The 22,383-nt window shown below is 36.9% G+C and overlaps 1 protein-coding gene across 2 annotated transcripts in view; it reads left to right on the top strand.

The window, feature by feature from the left end:
• The window catches only part of ARL6 (ADP ribosylation factor like GTPase 6), a 36,712-nt gene that overhangs the window by 5,979 nt on the left and 8,350 nt on the right, over positions 1-22,383 (top strand). For both annotated transcript variants that reach the window (XM_040226656.1, XM_040226647.1), the window contains exons 3-6: positions 6,375-6,436; positions 7,663-7,731; positions 11,452-11,546; positions 18,477-18,606. In XM_040226656.1, the coding sequence (XP_040082590.1) occupies positions 6,375-6,436; positions 7,663-7,731; positions 11,452-11,546; positions 18,477-18,606 (356 nt within the window). The remainder of the gene's footprint in view (positions 1-6,374; positions 6,437-7,662; positions 7,732-11,451; positions 11,547-18,476; positions 18,607-22,383) is intronic.

Here is a 22,383-nt window from a genome sequence, read left to right as displayed (position 1 = left end):
CCTACTGTCCCCCACCACCTTTTACCCAACAGCTTCATTTTTACTTCTGTTTAGTTTGAGATTGCTCTCAAATTACAAAAATGCCTTCATTTCTTTTCTTGCGGTCATCATTCCCTTCTTCCACATGGGAGAGTTTGCCATGTGAAACAACTAACTACTGGTGTATTTTCAGATGGCAGTTAGTTTGAGGCAGCTGGGATAAGAAGTTGAAAATGGAGTTAGAAGGTAATTTAGGTTTTTTAAGGGGCCCTCCAATCAAGTTGGAAATTAGCTGAAATAGATGTGCTAAAATCAGAGATTAAAAAAAAATTCCAGTTTTATTGAAATACTAATTTTGGAGGGCAAGGTTTAGGTCTGGCCAGAGGACTTCCTAACACTCTCTTGAGTTATGATTCATGTCCCAGAATTCAAGCTTTCCTCCTCAGGGAGAGATCCTGCTTGTCTAGGTTTGCTGCTGCTGCTAAGTAGCTTCAGTCGTGTCCAACTCTGTGCGACCCCATAGACAGAAGCCCACCAGGCTCCCCCATCCATGAGATTCTCCAGGCAAGAACACTGGAGTGGGTTGCCATTTCCTTCTCCAGTGCATGAAAGTGAAAAGTGAAAGGGAAGTCGCTCAGTCGTGTCCAACTCTTAGCAACCCCATGGACTGCAGCCCACCAGGCTCCTCCAGCCATGGGATTTTCCAGGCAAGAGTACTGGAGTGGGGTGCCATTGCCTTCTCTGTGTCTAGGTTTACTGCATGGTTAAGAACAGCTGAGAATGCATGGTTTCAAGAAGCATGTGGTTCTCAATGAGAGAGAGGCAGAACCAAGAATGTTGTTTCCATTTCACAAACTGAGACATCAAAGAAGTCCTCCCCACCCATGAAGAGGAATAAATTTAGAGAGGAGAGATAGAGTAGCTAGAAGTGTCTTTTAATGGAGTCTTCTCTATATGAAAGCAGGAAAAAGAGATTTCACCGATAAGGAAAGGAACAGGTTAAAAAGTCTGTCTCCTAACCGAGGTGATTGTAATAAATTTCTTTAACAGTCTTTAAGAAGAAGATATAGCAACCTACCCACTTGCTGCTGTAGCTGCTGCTAAGTCACTTCAGTCATGTCTGACTCTGTGCGACCCCATAGATGGCAGCCCCATAGATGGATTCTCCAGGCAAGAACACTGGAGTGGGTTGCCATTTCCTTCTCCAGTGCATGAAAGTGAAAAGTGAAAGTGAAGTCGCTCAGTTGTGTCCAACTCTTAGTGACCCCATGGACTGCAGCCTACCAGGCTTCTCCGTCCATGAGATTTTCCAGGCAAGAGTACTGGAGTGGGGTGCCATTGCCTTCTCCCCTACCCACTTGAATGGGGTCCAAATTGAATTTAGAGAACCATACCCAGCTGTGGTTGGGTCCATAATTAGTTCCACGGATGGTTTGGCTGTCAGTAGATCAACCTGGGCTAATAAGAAATTTAGTGGTTGGTGATGTGCAGCACTTCTGCAGGTAAGCCTAGTAGCATAATGGAGCAAGATTATAAGGAAGTTCTTCAGGTAAGGTCCTATTCTATAGGAGATATTTCCATTTTTTTCTACATCAAGGAATATTTTCAAAAGAAATTTTTTGTAAAAGTTGTGTCAAATAAGTACAAAATTATTGAAACCAGAGCCACAGTTAATAGTACCAAAGTGTGTCAGCCCCCTGGTGCCTACTGTACTCAGATTGGCAGAAATGACATCAAAGAACAAAATGGAAATTACGTTATCTCTTTCCATCTTCCCCAACAGTATAGTGATCTTCTGTCCCAAGACATGGTTATTACTGTAGGAATAATCTTTGACATGGATGGGAACAGCTTTCTTCTCTAAACATTATTGATCATTTGGGGCAGCAGGGGAAGGAGGCATCTTGAGCTCAGTCTACCATCTTAAAATATCTAATATCCCAATTTCAGACTAGTCCTGTGCAAGACCTGCCGACCTTGCCTAACACATTATACTAGTCAGGGAGAGTCCTCAGGAACATCTGGGCATGCAGCCAATTACTGAGGCTTGTTAATTAATCTTTTGTTTTCCAGCATATGCATCTCTCTGCTACCACTGGTGAATTATGGAACTAGCCTAGACTAACTCCAGGGCTATTTTTAAGGGTATCATCTAATTTCTGACACCACTTTCTGAGCGTTAATCTTTAGGCAACTATCCTGTCTCCTCAGAGTAATTGACCTCTACCATCTGAGAGCAGAGTAAGTTGTTTTACTTAAAAAAAAAATTAAAAAACAACTTCATGATCATAGCCAAGAGGACACTTGAAATGGGACTTCTTAAAAGCCCTATAACCTGTCACCCAGACACAGATAAAATACTTGCTTCCTCCCTACCTTTGAACCCAAGAACAGTCTCTTGTGAGCTTATATCCACTATGAGAAATATTATTTTTAATGAATTAAGGTGAGTAATAGAAATCAAAAAGCAGAGACATTACTTTGCCAACAAAGGTCCATCTAGTCAAGGCTATGGTTTTTCCAGTAGTCACGTATGGATGTGAGAGTTGGACTATAAAAAAAGTATAGCGCCAAAGAATTGATGCTTTTGAATTGTGGTGTTGGAGAAGACTCTCAAGAGTCCCTTGGACTGCAAGGAGATCCAACTAGTCCATCCTAAAGATCAGTCCTGAGTGTTCATTGGAAGGACTGATGCTGAAGCTGAAATTCCAATACTTTGGCCACATCATGCAAAGAACTGACTCATTGGAAAAAAACCCTGATGCTGGGAAAGATTGAAGGCAGGAGGAGAAGGGGACAACAGAGGATGAGATGACTGGATGGCATCACCGACTCAATGGACATGAGTTTGGGTAAACGCTGGGAGTTGGTGATGGACAGGGAGACCTGGTGTGCTGCAGTCCATGGGGTCGCAAAGAGTCAGATGCCAGTGAGCGACTAAACTGAACTGAATAGAAATATATGAACCTCTATTAGGAAATGTCTTGAAAGAAATTACAAGTCTCATTTTATAGTAAAATAGTCTCATATGTTTTTGCAGAGGGATAAAGTCAGTTTCTAGATAACTAGATACTTCCTGAGCCCAGACTGGTTTTTGATATTAAGCTCTCGTAATGTTCATTTGTTGTTAATATGTTAAGGTTGCTGATCTTTTCTAAACTGATAAGGAGAGAAAAGAGGTAATTTTAACCTGATAACTTTTCAAGAATCTAGTCTTAGTGTCATACTAAGAGATGTGCTCTATTAACACCTTTCTTCTAAAATTCTAACTTTTGCCCCATTCCCTAACATAAACGCTCTCATTCTATTGTGTCATCCAGTTTTATATTCTTAACATTTAAAACAATCTGAAATTGCTTCATATATTCAGTTGATCAGTTGTTTATTACATTTTCTTCATCATAAAATTAAATTCATAAGAGCATAGATCTTACATTGTTCAATAATGTTGTTTTAGTCACTAAGGCAAGTCTGACTCTTAGCAGCCCTATGGACTGTAGACTTCCAGGCTCCTCTCCGTGGGATTTCCCAAATACCTAGAATATTTCTTAGTAGTTAAACGTAATTTTGTACAAATGGACTGATGGGTGATTTTTTAATTTTCATTTTTGGGCAGGGAATGATTATTGATCATACCAAGGATATCATTTTCAACAGATTTAGTAAAACTTACCAAATAGGGTCTCTCTTGGAAACCTTGTTCTAGTCTTACTGATATTGGTCTATTACTGGGTTGTCTCAGATGGCCTAATCCACTTAGGTAATAATTCCTGCGTTCTTTCCTTGGTTTGTAAACATCCCCTGTCCAACTTAGAGAATCATCAAATGTATTTGTTCCTGAATAGAGAAGGGGGAAATTAATCAGTGAAGACTATTTCAGAATTCTTTAGAGGAAAATGAATCACACTTGAATCTGAAAGTACCAGCTCACATATCTTGTCCTGTCCTAATTAATTAGTGGAGTTTCTTCTTTCTAATTATCTTCCACTAGAACTTTAGAAGTGAAGAAAAGAAAAGAAAGTTGATTAATTTTATCCCTGTTAAAACAGAAAATTAAAGGGTAGCTTCTCTGGAAACAAAAAGAGTTTGTAAAGAAACTGGGTGGTTATGGACAGGCTAGCCAATTTCTAATTACAGTTCAGTGATTAGAATTATAGTTCAAGGCTACTCATTTGAGCTATATGTTCTGTGATTTCTTTAAACGTTCAACTAACTATTTATTATTATTGTTGCTGCTGCTGCTAAGTCGCTTCAGTCGTGTCTGACTCTGTGCAACCCCATAGACGGCAGCCTACCAGGCTCCCCCGTCCGTGGGATTCTCCAGGCAAGACACTGGAGTGGGTTTTATTATTGTTATTTTTTCTAATAATAATAGCTAATGGTTTTATCACTTTGGCACATGAAAATTCATAAAATCAAAACAGTATTGTATTTTAGGACAACAAAAATTAGGAAACTCTTTATTTCAAAGTTTGTTGTACAATGAAGGACCCCTAAGATATGAAGTAAGAATCTGAGTAACAGGAAATAAATTCTGTCTAACATAAAGAGATAGATTTTTGGAAGAATACTAGGCAGCTCACAGAATAGAAGGGAAAGCTGAGTAAACAAATTTCAGAAAGCCAAAGTCAGGGCAGCTCTGGGAAGTCTTTTCACTAGCACATTACTATTAAGGTGACCAAGCTCCAGGGACCTTTCACCTTATGTCTTTCCATTTGAATTTTAAATTTTCAGGAGTAAACTACCAAAGTGAACATACTGATGTGAGGCAGCGATTTTCCCTCTACTCTTCCTCTTTTTACATAAAGGCAACGTGATGAACTCAAAGGGGAATTTTTTTTTAGGTTACACTTTTGGCAGTATGAAGAGGACTGGGGTATGAAACTGAAATCAGTAAGAGAGTAATTCTTAATGATAACAACCATTTGTTGAGTGTTTACTATGGACCAGACACTGGTATTTTGCATCGATTGGCTTACTTAATTCTCATGAGAACATTAAGAGTTAAGGGTAGTAATGATATATTTTACATTTAAGAAAACTCAGGCTTAGAGAAATAACTTGTTTAGATGTTGTATTAGCAGTTAGGAGTAATCAGGAGGCTGTTGTAATTATTTGAAGCAAGAAATGATGAGGACCTAAGCTAAGTTAGTGAGGCAGAATCAATACAGCTTAGAGAATTGTTGTATAGGGGATGTAAAATAAGGAAGGAGTCAAGAATAACTCTTAGGCATCTGGGTCAGAAAGTGAATGGACTTCTATTCAAAAGGAGAAAGTTTTGATGGTACAATTAAGTTAACTTAATTGACAAGTTAACTTGTCAATTTAAGGTCTTTTACTTGCCTGTGGATCATGTCAGCAGGTCTCCCATTATACTCTTGCCCTCTTGCAGTCTCTTTTCCTCTCAAATCTCCACCATGGCCCCACCTCTCTCACTTGGTTACATACAGTCTTTCCCTTAATAAATATATTTTAGACATACAGGCCTTCAGTTTTTCCTGAGTGGTGAGTTCCTCCCTTCCTTTCAGTTATTGCCCTGGCTATTTCCTTTGACTGGATTGTTCTTTGCCCAGATCTTGTCATAGCTTTTTTCCTTCTTAACATTTACTGGGTGAGATGTCATCTCTCTCAGACAGGCTTATTGCTAAACTAACCCTCCTCCACCCCATTGCCTCCCACCCTCAATCACCTTTCATTGCACTTAGCAATGTTCAAAATTGGTATCTTAGTTGTTTATTGCTGTTTACCTTCTCTAGATTATAAATTCCATGAAAGCAGAGACCACGTATATTCACCATCTAGACATGAAGACAATCCTCTGTAGCATGCGTCCTGCTTGCTAAGTCATTTCAGTCGTGTCTGACTCTCTGCAACCCCATGGACAGTATCCTGCCAGGCTCCTCTATCCATGGGATTCTCCAGGCAAGAATACTGGAGTGGATTGCCATGCCCGCCTCCAGGAGATCTTCCCGACCCAGGGTTCAAACCCACCTCTCTTATGTCTCCTACATTGGCAGACAGGTTCTTTACCAGTAGTGCCACCTGGGAAGCCCCTCTGTAGCATTTGCAAACTCAATAAGTATGGAAGATTAGGAAGTCCTATATGTGAGCTAAAAGAGACTTGTGAAACTATTTTAAGTTGGTGGTAACTTTCAGCAAGCCTCAAAATGTGAATTAAGACACACATTATGCAGATTTATAATTAGTAAACCTTAAACTTCTATAAAGAATTCACACACAATGATCTCCTTGCAAAAATTATGACTTTGTTTAATCCTTTCATCTTCTTAGTGGCAGATTTTAGAATTGGAAAAACTGGGTGCTTTTCTTTTAACCTGAGGAAAAATGCATCTTCGGTAATTGCAAATTTCTAAACTTTGTCTCTTTTCTTAAAGGCTCAGTCTCAAGATATAGTTCCAACAATAGGATTCAGCATACAGAAATTCAAATCGTCTAGGTAATTCATTTTATTAAACTTGTGATTAAGAAGTTGTGGGTGAAAAATGGTATTAGATCTATCTAGTTATTCCTGCTACTCTTAGAAAAAGGAATCTGTTGTTTCAGAAGCCCACTGACATTAAAATATTTATACTACTATCTCTGGATTATTCTTCAGAATTTAGAGTTTAGATAAACTTTTTTAAAAATTGTTTTTAATAAAAATTTATTTTAATCGGAGGCTAATTACTTTACAATATTGTATTGGTTTTGCCATACATTGACATGAATCCGCCACGAGTGTACATGTGTTCCCCATCCTGAACACCCCTCCCACATCCCTCCCCATCCTATCCCTCTGGGTCATCCCAGTGTACCAGCCCCGAACCCCCTGTCTCATGCATCAAAGCTGGACTGGCGATTCATTTCACATATGATAATATACATGTTTCAGTGCCATTCTCCCAAATCATCCCACCCTCGCCCTCTCCCACAGAGTCCAAAAGACTGTTCTATACATCTGTGTCTCTTTTGCTGTCTCGTATATAGGGTTATTGTTCAGTTCAGTTCAGTCGCTCAGTCATGTCCGACTCTTTGCAAACCCATGAACTGCAGCATGCCAGGCCGCCCTGTCCATCACCAACTCCCAGAGTTTACTCAAACTCATGTTCATTGAGTCAGTGATGCCATCCAGCCATCTCATGCTCTGTCGTCCCCTTCTCCTCCTGCCCCCAATCCCTCCCAGCATCAGAGTCTTTTCCAATGAGTCAACTCTTCGCATGAGGTAGCCAAAGTATTGGAGTTTCATCTTTCTAAATTCCATATATATGCGTTATTATACTGTATTGGTGTTTTTTCTTTCTGGCTTACTTCACTCTGTATAATAGGTTCCAGTTTCATCCACCTCATTAGAACTGATTCAAATGTATTCTTTTTAATGGCTGAGTAATACTCCATTGTGTATATGTACCACAGCTTTCCTAGCCATTCATCTGCTGATGGACATCTAGGTTGCTTCCATGTTCTGACTATTATAATTTCACTAGCAAAGAAAAATATATTTTTATATGTTACTATTATAAAATCATATTTATATTAAAAAAATTTATTCTGTGGCACTTGTACTTGGAAGCTGGCACAAGTTGAACACTATATTCAAGGGTGGTTTCTTTGATTGATAATAATTTAAAGTTTTAGTAGCTTATAATGTAATAATTTTTTGTTGTTGTTTGTTTTGTTTTATAGTTTGTCTTTTACAGTGTTTGACATGTCAGGTCAAGGAAGATACAGAAATCTCTGGGAACACTATTATAAGTAAGTATGTTTGCAAATGTTGGTTAACTAGATGGTTATAGTTTAACAACAAGTAGTGATTAGAAATCCAAGTGATTACATGGGCTAGATTGCAATGTTTATTTTTATGTAATTTAAGTATACATTCTAAGTTTTTAAAAAATATATCATCATACTTGACATTATTTGTCAAATGCTTCAGATTCTTCTTAACCTTGGGCCTTGCATGTTCTGTTGTCTCTGTTTTTAATGTCTGTTCTACTCTACTTCTCTGCAGCTTAAGGTTGATATATTCATTCTTTAAGGACTAGCTCAAAAGTCACCTCCTCTGTGGAGATTCCATTTATTGTGGAGATGCCCAATTATTCTGGCCCCAGTGTTGACACAGCACTTAACCATTCATATTTCTCTAATCTTGTACCCATATAATCAAGGGGGTTGGATTTTTTCCTATTCAGATTATTTCTTCAAGATCAAGTATGATTCTGGGCACACAGATCAGTAAATAATTACTGAATAAATTTAGTTAAAATAGCAGCACCAACAGTTGATCCACTCTTTCAACAAGCAGTTATAAACAAGATGTTTTGCTGCGTGTGCAAATCAGGTGCTCACCAGTTACTTCAGATTAACAGCTATCAAGTTGCTAGGATCCAAATATGCTATGTTTATGGTATCCTGCATTAAATTCTCTGGGGGAAATGTGAGGCATTTTTGTTTTTAAGGCAACTTGAGTTTTCAGTATAGGGTTTTTAAAATTCCTCTTCCAATTATTTGGTAAACAACTTAAAAAAATGTATTTAATACTTTAAAAAAATTTTATTATAGAAAATGTAATACTACATAAAAAGTAGTACTTAAAGGAAATTTTTTTTCTGATTTTAACATTCTTTTTCTTTAAAATCTTTTTGGAAGAAGTTAGTGAATTCAGGAATATTTTAGATACACTGTAGGTGGAATGCTGAATATGGTTACTGTTCAGAAATCTACAATAATAGTAAATTTCCTGTAGGTATATTTTTCTGATTGTGAAAGAACAAGTGCATTTTAATCTATTAGACTGAAAAAAAGGTTTAAAATATTAAGTCTACTGTTAGCAAAACAAGCTACTCTTACAGATAATGTAATATCTTTTTTAGGGTAATTTTTCAATATCTGTTAAAATGAAAAATGTTCATACCCTCCAGCCATAATTTTTGCTTTCAGAAAAGTACAGATGACTGGGACTGCTGGGCAAACATATACATAAAGAATGTGTGTTGAGAATTATTTATGATGATGTTTTTGTCATATCTCAGTTATATAAAGAAAATCATTCTTAATGAGAATGTATGTCTAATATACACTGAGAGAGAAGACTCTTAGTGTAATATGTCCTGCATCGTTCATAGCATTTGTTTGGGTGCTACTGAGATTATAAAGGAAGTTTCCTTTGCCATTTATTTGACTGTGTAATGTTAATTATTGTATAGTTCTTGCATATTTCTCTTTGAATATAAAAAGGTAATAAAGCCTAAGATATAAAAATACTGGGAAAGGAGTTAATGTTTAGAAAATATGTCTTTTGAGTATGTTTCTTCTGTTTTGAAATAGCATTTAACATAACCGAGAAAGGAGCCTTGGTAACATTCTCTAATAAGTTAGGAAAACATAAAAAGAATGTAACCTAATATTCATGGCAACCTAATATTTTCTTATATTCCTTCCTATGCCAAAATTTGCTTAATCATTTCTCTGTTTTTGGACATAAAGATTACTCTCAGTTTTGAAAGATTATAAACAATTCTTCAGTTAACATATTACTGTATAAATCTTTGTCATACTTCAACTTTCCTTAGTATAAATTTCAGAAATGAAATTACTGGCTCAAAGTGACTGAGTGTTTTTAAAGCTCTTGATATATATTTTCAATTGTATCCGTTTCTATATCCACTGATAATGTATGACTGTAATAAAATGCATTCATCTTTTTAAATGATAACAAACAACAGTATTAAAAAGTTGTTTTATTTTTTATATGCTTGTGAGTACTAATGACATTGAACTTTAAAAATCTTGATTTATGACTGGAATAAGTGAGTCACAAAAAATACATAAATATCTAATAAATATATGAAAATATATTGAACTTAACAGGAAATTAATAAAATGCAAAGTAAAATAATATGCTGTTGCTGCTGCTGCTAAGTCGCTTCAGTCATGTCCAACTCTGTGCAACCCCATAGACGGCAGCCCACCAGGCTCCCCTGTCCCTGGGATTCTCCAGGCAAGAACACTGGAGTGGGTTGCCATTGCCTTCTCCAATGCATGAAAGTGAAAAGTGAAAGTGAAGTTGCTTGGTCGTGTCTGACTCTTAGCCATCCAATGAACTGCTGCCTACCAGGCTCCTCTGCCCATGGGAGTTTCCAAGCAAGAGTACTGGAGTGGGTTGCCATTGCCTTCTCCGAATATGCTGTTAGGATGGTAAAAAATTGAAAAGAATAAGAGCCATGCTGGCCAGGCAGTGGGAAAAGTGCTGATAGTATTATAAAACTGATACAGCATTTCTAATTTGTCATTGTTTATCTAAAACTTTATGTATGTATTCCTAGGCATTCTGTTTCTAAGAAGAGGCCTTAAAGTATCAAGAAATTTTTAAAATGTATTTGGGAGGATGTTTATCCCAAAGTTTTCCATAGTAATGAAAATTGGAAGAATTCTGTGAAGCCCAACAATAGAAGTTTGATACAATATTTAATGACATACTCATTATACTTTACAGTATAATGAAAGATGTTATTGAAAGACATCTTTCAACAAAAACTTTATTGAAAGCTTCTTTATGCTTTAATGCTTCATATAAAAGTAGTTCAAACTACAAAAAAGATCAAGGAAGTGTACATATATATCAGAAAGGCAGAATAAAACGCAAGATTCCATTTAAATACAAATGTAGATATTTGTGTATGAATATTCTTGCTTGGAAATTACATGTACAGAGGAGCCTGGCAGGCTGCTGTCTATGGGGTTGCAAAGAGTTGGACAGGACTGAGTGCACATGCATACACACATGTACAAAGAAAATGCTGAAAACGATTTATTTGCAAATATTAACGATTGTGCCTGTGTAATAGGATTATGTTTTTACCTTTTTTTAAAAAATTTAATTTGTGACCATGCTGAGTTTGTTGCTGCACACGGGCTTTCTCTAGTTGCGGTGATCGGGGGCTACTTTCCAGTTGCAGGATGCAGGCTTCTCATTGTGGTGGCTTCTCTTATTGCAGAGCATGGGCTCTAGGTTTCAGAAGTTGAGTCGCTTTGGCTCAGTAGTTGTGATTCACAGGCTCTAGAGTGTGGGTTCAGTAATTGTAGTGCATGGGCTTAGTTACTCTGCATAATGTGGGATCTTCCTGGATCAGGGAATCGAACCCGTATCCCCTGCATTGGCAGGTGGATTCTTAACCACCAGGAAAGCCCAACTTGTTATTTTTTAAAATTATGAGTCATTAAATTTACCACATTATGATCCAAATGAATAAAAATTACTTTACATGAAATGTGACTAATTTGGTTAATATATTAACTGAAATATGGCAGTATTAATTACTCATATAAACTAATAAGGAACAGCAACAATGCCTGTAATGATAAATCATCATAGGACATGAAGACATAATAAATGGTTTAAGATATGCAAATGAATAGTTAATGTAGAAAACTGTTTGTTTATCATTAATTTTTCTCATTCTTTGTATTACACAGAGAAGGACAAGCCATTATTTTTGTCATTGATAGTAGTGATAAATTAAGAATGGTTGTGGCCAAAGAAGAACTTCGTACTCTTCTGAATCATCCAGGTAGATGTGTGTGTCTTTCAGTCTGTGATGTCTATGCTTTGGGGTCATGTATGATGTTTTGTTCTTTGATTCAGCAAAACATGTTGTTTACACTGTATAAACTTATTTAAAATTTTTTTATTTTAAAGCATATTAATTATGTGGAATTTGTAATACCATATATATTTTTTTAAATTTCAAAGCCATTTGCAGTGTTTTCCAGGTGTTTGATCTTTATTTCCTGAAATTAAAAGTGCCGTTTTTTCCTGATCATGTAAATAATGTATCAGTAGCAAAGTGGATGAACAGAAAAAGAATAACAGTGAAAGTAAAAATTGATGTTTCAACACATTAAAAATTTTTTGGTTGCCATCTTTACGTAGGTGTGAATGTGTAATCACAGTATTTCTGAGATATTTATTGTGAGAATTCTTTTAAAACAGATCTTTTCTATTTTTAAATTACTGCCAGCCCTCCAGTTCCCTTTTAAGATAACAGAATTAACAATTTGGTACTTTTTCTTTCGTACCTTTGCTTATAATTTCATATCACATATATATATGCACAGATACACCAACACATATACACACACACCAGCATATACAGGTACCAAAGATATATACAGTTATCCCTTGGTGTCTATGGGGGATTTGTTCTAGGATCCCTAAGGATACCAAAAGCTGTAGTTGCTCAAGTCCCTTATATAAAATAGTAGTATTGCATAGAAGCTATGCACATCCTCCCATGTATTTTAAACCATCTCTAGATTGCTTATAATACTTAACAAAATGTAAATACTGTGGCTCAGATGGTAAAGAATCTGCCTGCAACGTAGATCAGACTCGGGTTTGATTCCTGAGTTTGGAAGATCCCCTGGAGAAGGGGTCTACAGTCCATGGGCTCACAAAAAGTCAGACTTGGCTGAGCAACTAATACAATGCCAACGCACGGTAAATTCAAGTTTTGTTTTCAGGAACTTTCTGTAATTTTTTTCCCTGAGTGTTTTCCATCCATGGTTGGTTGAATCTGTGGGTGTGGAGTCCACAGATACAGAAAGCCAACCATATAGGGTTGGGGGCTATGAGGACTGTCATCATTACTTACTAGAACAGGATCATATTCTGTATACTCTTCTGCATCTTCCTATTCTCAAATATCACTGCATGGTGGAAATCCTTTCAAGTCAAATTGCGTGTATACAATTATTCTTTTAATGATTCCTAGTCCATGGGGTCGCTAAGAGTCGGATACTACTGAGCAACTTCACTTTCACTTTTCATTTTCATGCATTGGAGAAGGTAATGGCAACCCACTCCAGTATTCTTGCCTGGAGAATCCCAGGGACGGGGGAGCCTGGTGGGCTGCTGTCTGTGGGGTTGCACAGAGTCGGACACAACTGAAGCGACTTAGCAGCAGCAACATGCATACCAGACCACCTGACCTGCCTCTTGAGAAATCTGTATGCAGGTCAGGAAACAACAGTTCGAACTGGACATGGAACAACAGACTGGTTCCAAATAGGAAAAGGAGTACGTCAAGGCTGTATATTGTCACCCTGCTTATTTAACTTATATGCAGCATACATCATGAGAAACGTTGGGCTAGGAAAAGGAGTACGTCAAGGCTGTATATTGTCACCCTGCTTATTTAACTTATATGCAGCATACATCATGAGAAACGTTGGGCTGGAAAAAGCACAAGCTGGAATCAAGATTGCTGGGAGAAATATCAATAACCTCAGATATGCAGATGACACCACCCTTATAGCAGAAAGTGAAGAGGAGCTAAAGAGACTTTTGATGAAAGTGAAAGAAGAGAGTGAAAAGGTTGGCTTAAAGCTCAACATTCAGAAAACGAAGATCATGTCATCTGGTCCCATCACTTTGTGGGAAGTAGATGGGGAAACAGTGGAAACAGTGTCAGACTTTATTTTTCTGGGCCCCAGAATCACTGCAGATGGTGACTGCAGCCATGAAATTGAAAGACGCTTACTCCTTGGAAGAAAAGTTATGACCAACCTAGATAGCATGTTGAAAAGCAGAGACATTACTTTGCCGACTAATGTCCGTCTAGTCAAGGCTATGATTTTTCCTGTGGTCATGTATGAATGTGAGAGTTGGACTGTGAAGAAAGCTGAGTGCCGAAGATTTGATGCTTTTGAACAGTGGTGTTAGAGAAGACTCTTGAGAGTCCCTTGGACTGCAAGGAGATCTAACCAGTCCATCCTAAATGAGACCAGTCCTGGGTGTTCATTGGAAGGACTGATGCTGAAGCTGAAACTCCAGTACTTTGGCCACCTCATGCGAAGAATTAACTCATTGGAGAAGACTCTGATGCTGGGAGGGATGGGGGCAGGAGGAGAAGGGGACAACAGAGGATGAGATGGCTGGATGGCATCACCCACTCGATGGACATGAGTTTGAGTAGACTTTGGGAGTTGGTGATGGACAAGGAGGCCTGGCGTGCTGCGGTTAATGGGGTCGCAAAGAGTTGGACACGACTGAGCGGCTGAACTGACTGACTAACTAACATGCCATACTATGAATGTATCGTGGTTTATTCAGTCATTCACTTGTTGCTAGATATTCCTTCCCTCCCACCCACCAGGAATTCTCAGTACTGTTGTGGAATTCTGCATTTCTATCCTTGCTCATGCAGAAAGATTTAAGTGAGCTTTGTACCAGTACTTTTAGAAGAGTACTTTTAGAAAATGGTTTAAAAGAAACGCGGATTTGTTAGAATAAAAACAGAAATAGTATGTGGCCTTCTAAGAATTCTTTCTGTTTAACCACAATATCTTTGGTATGTTTATTGGACAACCTCAAGTTTATTCAGATATGTGGAGGGAAAACTATCCAACTTGTGCTTTTTCTGTGACTTTTTCACTTTTAAAAACTTATCTTTTTTCTGCGTTGAGAAGGCATTTTTGATTCTACATCCCCTTTTTGTTAATCTTTCCCCTTTCTCCCCCAAAAAAGTCATGACATTGACCAAAACATGAAATATGTCTTACAACATCTGCTTTAAATAAATACAATGGGAACCTTAATTTCCTCAACTAAAGCCTTGTCCATGTATCTATATATACTTATGCATTTATTTTATAGGTTAAATTCCCAAAAAAGGGATTTCTGAGCTGAAATATATATTGAACTTTTAAAAAATTTGTATATAATATGTATTACAGAGAAATGCTCCAATCTTAAGTATACAGTTCTGTAATTTTGACAAATGCATATATTCATGTAACTGTTCTTGTCTATATGCTCCCAGACAAGAAACAGAACATTTTCATCACCCTGTAAGTTCTTTCATGCCCCTTTCCAATCAGCACCCCTACAAGGGGCCAGAAGAGCTACTAATCTGATTTCAATCTCCAAAATGTTGCCTTTTTTACAATTTCATATAAATGGTGGGAAGAGGTACATACATTTTTGTGCCTAGGTTTTTACATTCAGTGTAATGTTTTGGGGAGTCGCCCATGTTTTGTATGTATCACATGTTTACTCCTTTTATTTGCTTTGTAATATTTTATTATATGACTGTAACACAGTTTGTTTATCCAGTGTTTATTAATTGATACCTGAACTGTTCGTAGTTTAGGGCAATTATGAATAAAGTTGGTGTGAACATTTTTTGAAATATAATTGACATATAATTTTATATCAGCTTCAGGTATTCAGCATAGTGATTTGATATTTGTATATACAGTTAGCCTTTGAACAACTGGGATTTGAACTGCACGGGTCTACTTACATGTGGATTTTTTTCAAATAATGCAACAGTAGTATTATATGATCCAAAGTTGACTGAATCTACAAATGTGAAACTGCAGATGCAGAGGGCCAGCCATGAAGTTATTCACAGATTTTTGAATGTGCAGAGGTCAGAACTCCAACCCCCACATTGTGCAAAGGTCAACTGTACTGTGAAATGATCACCACAAGTCTAGTTAACATCCATCAGGACACATAGTTAGAATTTTTTTTTTCATGTGATGAGAACTTTTAAGATACACTCTTAGCAACTTTCAAATACCCAATACAGTATTCCTATCTGTAGTCACCATGGTGTACATTACATCTCATAAATTATTTCATGACTCGAAGTTTGTACTTTTTGACCCCTTTCATCCATTTCAGGCTCTCTCCACTCCAACCACCTCTGGCAACAACCAGTTTCTTCTCTGCGTCCATCAGTTTGTTTTCTTTCGATATTTTTTGTCTTCTTTAGCTTTCACATGTGAGATCATATGGTATTTGTCTTTTTCTGACTTATTTCACTTAGCATAATGGATTTCATTTTGTCATTTTCTATCTTGTAATGGCCCCTTCTGATTTTGTATTAGGGCTATAGAGACCTCGTAAAATGACTTGAAGAGCAGTTACTCCTCCTCTTTTTATTTTTTTTAATGTTTTGGATTTGTTTAGAATTGGTATTATTTCTTAAGCATTAAATAAAATCTACTAATGAAGCCATCTGGTTCAGGATTTTGTGTGTATGTTGGGGGCATGAACTGTAAATTCAATTTCTTTAAATGAGGTAGGGCTATTAAAGTTCTGTATTTCTTCTTGGGTCACTTCTAGTAATATATAACCAAATCTGTTAATTTGTTAATTTATATAAGTTGTGAAATTTATTGGCATAAAATTGTATCATCCTCTCATTATCCTTTTAATGTCTTTAAGACCTGTATGATATTGCACTCATCTCACATGCTAGTAAAGTAATGCTCAAAATTCTCCAAGCCAGGCTTCAGCAATACGTGAACCATGAACTTCCTGATGTTCAAGCTGGTTTTAGAAAAGGCAGAAGAACCAGAGATCAAATTGCCAACATCCACTGGATCATGGAAAAAGCAAGAGAGTTCCAGAAAAACATCTATTTCTACTTTATTGACTATGCCAAAGCCTTTGACTCTGTGGATCACAGTAAACTGTGGAAAATTCTGAAAGAGATGGGAATACCAGACCACCTGACCTGCCTCTTGAGAAATCTGTATGCAGGTCAGGAAGCAACAGTTAGAACTGGACATGGAACGACAGACTGGTTTCAAATAGGAAAAGGAGTATGTCAAGGCTGCATTTTGTCACCCTGCTTATTTAACTTCTATGCAGAGTACATCATGAGAACCGCTGGACTGGAAGAAACACAAGCTGGAATCAAGATTGCTGGGAGAAATATCAATAACCTCAGATATGCAGATGACACCACCCTTATGGCAGAAAGTGAAGAGGAACTAAAAAGCCTCTTGATGAAATTGAAAGAAGAGAGTGAAAAGGTTGGCTTAAAGCTCAACATTCAGAAAACGAAGATCATGGCATCCAGTCCCATCACTTCATGGGAAATAGATGGGAAACAGTGGAAACAGTGTCAGACTTTATTTTTTTGGGCTCCAAAATCACTGCAGATGGTGATTGCAGCCATGAAATTAAAAGACACTTACTCCTTGGAGGAAAAGTTATGACCAACCTAGATAACATGTTGAAAAGCAGAGACATTACTTTGCCGACTAATGTCCGTCTAGTCAAGGCTATGGTTTTTCCTGTGGTCATGTATGGATGTGAGAGTTGGACTGTGAAGAAAGCTGAGCACCAAAGAATTGATGCTTTTGAACAGTGGTGTTAGAGAAGACTCTTGAGAGTCCCTTGGACTGCAAGGAGATCTAACCAGTCCATCCTAAAGGAGATCAGTCCTTGGTGTTCATTGGAAGGACTGATGCTGAAGCTGAAACTCCAATACTTTGGCTACCTCATGCAAAGAGTTGACTCATTGGAAAAGACCCTGATGCTGGGAGGGATGGGGGCAGGAGGAGTAGGGGACAACAGAGGATGAGATGGCTGGATGGCATCACCGACTCGATGGATATGAGTTTGGATGAACTCCGGGAGTTGGTGATGGACAGGGAGGCCTGGCGTGCTGTTCATGGGGTCTCAGAGAGTCAGACTGACTGAGCAGCTGAACTGAACTGAATGTGTCTTTTAAGGCTACTGTTTCCTTATTGACTTTCTATGTGAATGATCTGTCCATTGATGGAAGGGGGTAGTTAAAGACCCCTTACTATTCTTGTGTTGCTGTCAATTTCTACATCTGTTAATATTTGCCTTATATATTTAACCTCTCCTATGTTGGGTACATACATATTTACAACTGTCTTTGTCTGCTTGAATTGATCCCGTGAGCACTTTCCTTTAATGTCCTTCTTTGCCTCTTTTTATAATTTTGTTTTAAAGTCTGTTTTGTCTGATACATGCATTGCTGCCCCACCATCTTTTTCGTTTCCGTTTGCATGAAATATCTTTTTCCATCCTTTCACTTTCAGTTTGTTTCTTTGTATTTGAAGTGAATCTCTTATAGGCAACTTATGTATGGGTCTTTTAAAAAAAATCCATTCAGCCACCCTATGTCTTTTGACTAGTCCATTTACATTCTTATTCTCCTTCTATAATATTTCTGTTTGAAGTTTTCTTCCTTTGTGTTGACAGTAAAAATGAAACAAAATATTGACTCTTTGCTAGGTGCTGTTCAGTAACTGTTTAATGAGCCCTCCACTCCCACCCTCATCCATCTTTGGTTTACAGTTCCAACAAGAGGGCAGATAATCTTACTTCACCTGTAGCTCATCTGGTAAATACTCCACCTGCAATGAGGGAAACTTGGGTTCAATCCCTGGGTTGGGAAGATCCCATGGAAAACGGAAAGGCTATCCACTCCAGTATTCTGGCCTGTAGAATTCCATGAACTTTGCAGATAACCTTAGGAAGAAGTGTATTTTAAATTCTATTGTCACTTAAATATATGCTTGACAGTATATGCCTTTAAATGTTTATGTATGTATGATATGGGAAGAAGTGATTCGAAGACAATTTTAGTGGATTTCAGTTTTAAGGATTTTGGAGAAGATAACTCAGAAAGCTAGAAGTGTGATGATAGTCTTATTTTCTCTTTTAGATATTAAGCACCGTCGAATACCAATCTTATTCTTTGCAAACAAAATGGATCTTAGAGATGCATTGACATCTGTAAAAGTATCTCAGTTGCTGTGTTTAGAGGACATCAAAGATAAACCATGGCATATTTGGTAAAGTCTTTTATTGACATTTCATTTTGTCATTCTGAAAAAATTTCTACCTTCAGGGTTTTTTTACAAGCTCACTATATAAGTGACTTAACATGGTAGGGTGAAAGGTAAAGATTATGTTTTATAAAATTGTAGTGTTGTAGGTATTCAGTAATATATTATTGTTAAAACCTTTTCAAATCTTTTCAGGGATGGAAAAACTAAAACAACTCTCTAAAAGAATTAACTTAACCAATCTGCTTACTTAACCAGCTTCAACCACATTAACTTCTTTCTGCACATTGAATCAACCAACCACAGTTCCATCTCAAGGCATTTGCACTTTCCCTTTGTCTGAATCATTCTTTAAAATAATTTTCCTGCTTACTATTGCACTTTCTTTAAGAAAGAGACCTCTCTTGATAATTCTCTGAAATATCACATACATTACCCCCATCTCTTGTGTTTTTTTTCCTTACTTTGCTTTATTCGTCTATTGCCATATGACCTCTTCTTTCTTTTTCTTTTCTCTTGTATAGTCTGTCTTCCTATACTAGTCCATTAGTACCATGAGACCTGGGATTTCATTGATTTTTTTCACTCTGTAACCCCCAGAATAATAACAATGCCTGTTTACTAGGTACCTAGTCATAGGTACTTAGGAGATACACAATAAATACTTGTTGATATGAATACACAGAAATATAAAAATCTATCTTATTTGGACAATGTACCCTTAAATAATTAGAGTCTGATATTATTATACATTTTTATTTGGAAAGCAGTTTCTTACTATATATTTATTTCTGGTGTGTTTTTCTGCCAAAATATTCTGATGAGGATAACCAGAAGTTATATATTAGATAGTATTTTAATGCCTACTGCTACCTTATGTTACCCTATGAGAGCTTCCCTCATAGCTCAGTTGGTAAAGAATCTGCCTGCAGTGCAGGAGACCCAGGTTCGATTCCTGGGTCAGAAAGATCCCCTGGAGAAGGAAATGGCAACCCACTCCAGTATTCTTGCCTGGAGAATCCCATGGGCAGGGGAGCCTGGCAGGCTACACTCCATGGGGTCACAAGAGTCAGACACAACTTAGCAACTACACCACCACCTTATGTTACATTAAGCTTCCCTCTGTTCACCTCCGCCCCCACCTCTCCCTGGCCCCCACCTTCTCCTCTATAGAGAAAGGCTGAACACAGAGGCAAAGACAGCAAGGAAAGAAGGAAGTGGTAGAACTCAGAGGAAAACTTTAAGAGCTAACCATGGTGCTGAAAGAGTAATACTATAGCACTTGAGAAATCCCTTGAAATAACCCCACTCCAGTACTCTTGCCTGGAAAATCCCATGGATGGAGGAGCTTGGTAGGCTGCAGTCCATGGGGTCGCTCAGAGTCAGACATGACTGAGCGACTTCACTTTCACTTTTCACTTTCATGCATTGGAGAAGGAAATGGCAACCCACTCCAGTGTTCTTGCCTGGAGAATCCCAGGGACGGGGGATCCTGGTGGGCTGCCATCTATGGGGTCACACAGAGTCAGACACGACTGAAGTGACTTAGCAGTAGCAGTAGCAAGGCCACATATCATGAGTAAAACCCTCCTTACTTTGGAAATCAGAGGAAAAATTAGTGTTTACTAAATTATTCTTTAGTTGGAATTTGAGGTTCTGTGGTATTTTGTTGGTAAAGCAAGGAGGGATTTGGTGTAGAGAACTATCTTAAGATAGAACCTTTCTATTTTTGTAAATCATACTTAAAATGATAATATCTAAAGTAGAATAATTTAATATTTGCCCTAAGTGTGCTGACTACATTAATGGAAAGTACAACATTCAAAATACGGGTCAGTTCTAATTAGTAAAAGAAGTAGTTTTCCTCTTAATTTTGAAGTAGAAATTAATTTTGCAAATGGAAAATGTCTTTCTCCTTAATAATTAGCTATTGAATTCTATTAGTTTTATTTATTTAATTGTGACACCTTAACTTTTTTAATAAGAGAAAAAATAATATCTGATGCTATAAGTATATGGACTTAGAGCATATTGCCAGTTTCTTTATTTTCTGTACAACTTGTAGAATAATGCTAAGTTTTTCTTTTAAGTTTGTCTAAAATTTTGACTTCTTAATTCAAACTGGACATTGTTTTACTTGTTAAGGTTTTTATTTGAACTAAAAATAAATTTCTCCTTTAATTTTGGAGAAAAAATGTAATGCTGAGTGGTGCAGAGATAAAATATTGCATCTCTCTTGCCTTAGGTACAAATAAATTTGGATAGTAAAGGAGAGATTATAGAGACATATAGTCTGGAAATTTTTTTTTGGTTTATTTTTGACCATTTTACTAAATATATAGTCAACTCTGATTTTCAAGTCTGATCCTGTTTTAATTCTTCCCATGTGTTCTTTGACTAAGTCCCTGGAGTGATACATGTTTGCCTTTGCATTTTTACTATCTTGAGAGGGGGACAGATAATAAAAACATCAGTTGGGAGGGTGAAAAAAAAAACTAGAATAGTAAGAGAAAGAATAATGAATGTGCTCTTCCTCTGAGTATAATTGAAGTGAAGAAGCAATTCACACAAAGGTTTGGAGGAATAACTTTTCCAGATAGGCCAGCAAATGAAAAGGCTCTTGGATGAGAATGTGCCTGATGTTGTCTGGAAACAGCAAGAAGTCCTTGCTGGCTGGAACAGAGAGGCAGGGGGAAATTGTAGATGAGGCCCCTGAGAAATAACCAGGGGCTATGTCACATAGTGCCTTGCAGAAAATGGTGAAGACTCTGTCTTTTATTCCAGTTATGAGTCTTATGATTTATTTGAAATGAAAGATAAAATTTAAATATTTGGAAATTATTAGGAAAGATGCAAGGTTTTTAGAAATGTAGTGACACGTCCACCAAAGGAGAAGGGTTTCTTCATGGCACTGTGCTCTTATATGGGACTAGAAGTTTGTGATAAAAGTCAGTACGTTGATCATTCTTGATAGAAGTATTTCAGTTAGTGATGTTTTGCTATTAATAAAGGTAATCCATAGTTTGCTTTAACTAATTGCATCTCTCATGCTATTTATTTCTGTCTTCCTATTTTAAAATAATTCTATGATGAGTCATGTTCTTGGTCCAATAAATAATTCCTTGAAAGTAATTTCTCTTTTGATTAGAATCAAATTAACTGTTTTAAGATAATTTAGTACATTTTAAAATCATGCTTTAGCACACTAAAAGCAATGTTAATCATACAGAAAATCTAATTATGTATACTAATTGTTATTAGTAATTATATCAGTAACATGTTATGAGAAACTGTCAGTCTGAGTCTTAGAAAAAGATTATTTCATACTCAAAAAATCCTCTACATTTTATTGTTTTAGTTTATATAATTTAATTTTTATTATTTATAAAATAATGTCACAATAAGGATTTAGGCTTACTTACTTTCAAGAATGGAACGACAGTGAAAAGACTCTGTATTCAATGTTTTATATGCATATCTCAAATATTTAATTCTTATAATAATCACATGAGGCCAGTGGTAATATTTCCCCATTTTCCAGAAGCAAAAACTGAAGGCCAAAGAGTTAAACAACCTATCGAGGTTTGTAAAACCAATAAATATAAAACTATGGTTGAAGTCTACTGGGATTTTTTTATTTTGCCAGTTTACCAGAGTTACAGTTACAGATTTATACCTTTTAGATATCAATTTTCATTTCAAATACAGTCACTCCATCCTGTGGTTAAATTACAACCCAAGTAAAGCATTTCTAATAAATAAATGTTATTGAATCATTGAGGC

The sequence above is a fragment of the Oryx dammah genome, unplaced genomic scaffold (assembly GCF_014754425.2).
Source record: "Oryx dammah isolate SB20612 unplaced genomic scaffold, SCBI_Odam_1.1 HiC_scaffold_2, whole genome shotgun sequence".
NCBI lineage: Eukaryota > Metazoa > Chordata > Mammalia > Artiodactyla > Bovidae > Oryx > Oryx dammah.
The sequence above is the reverse complement of the archived record's forward strand: the minus strand, read 5'-3'. Positions and strand labels throughout refer to the sequence as shown.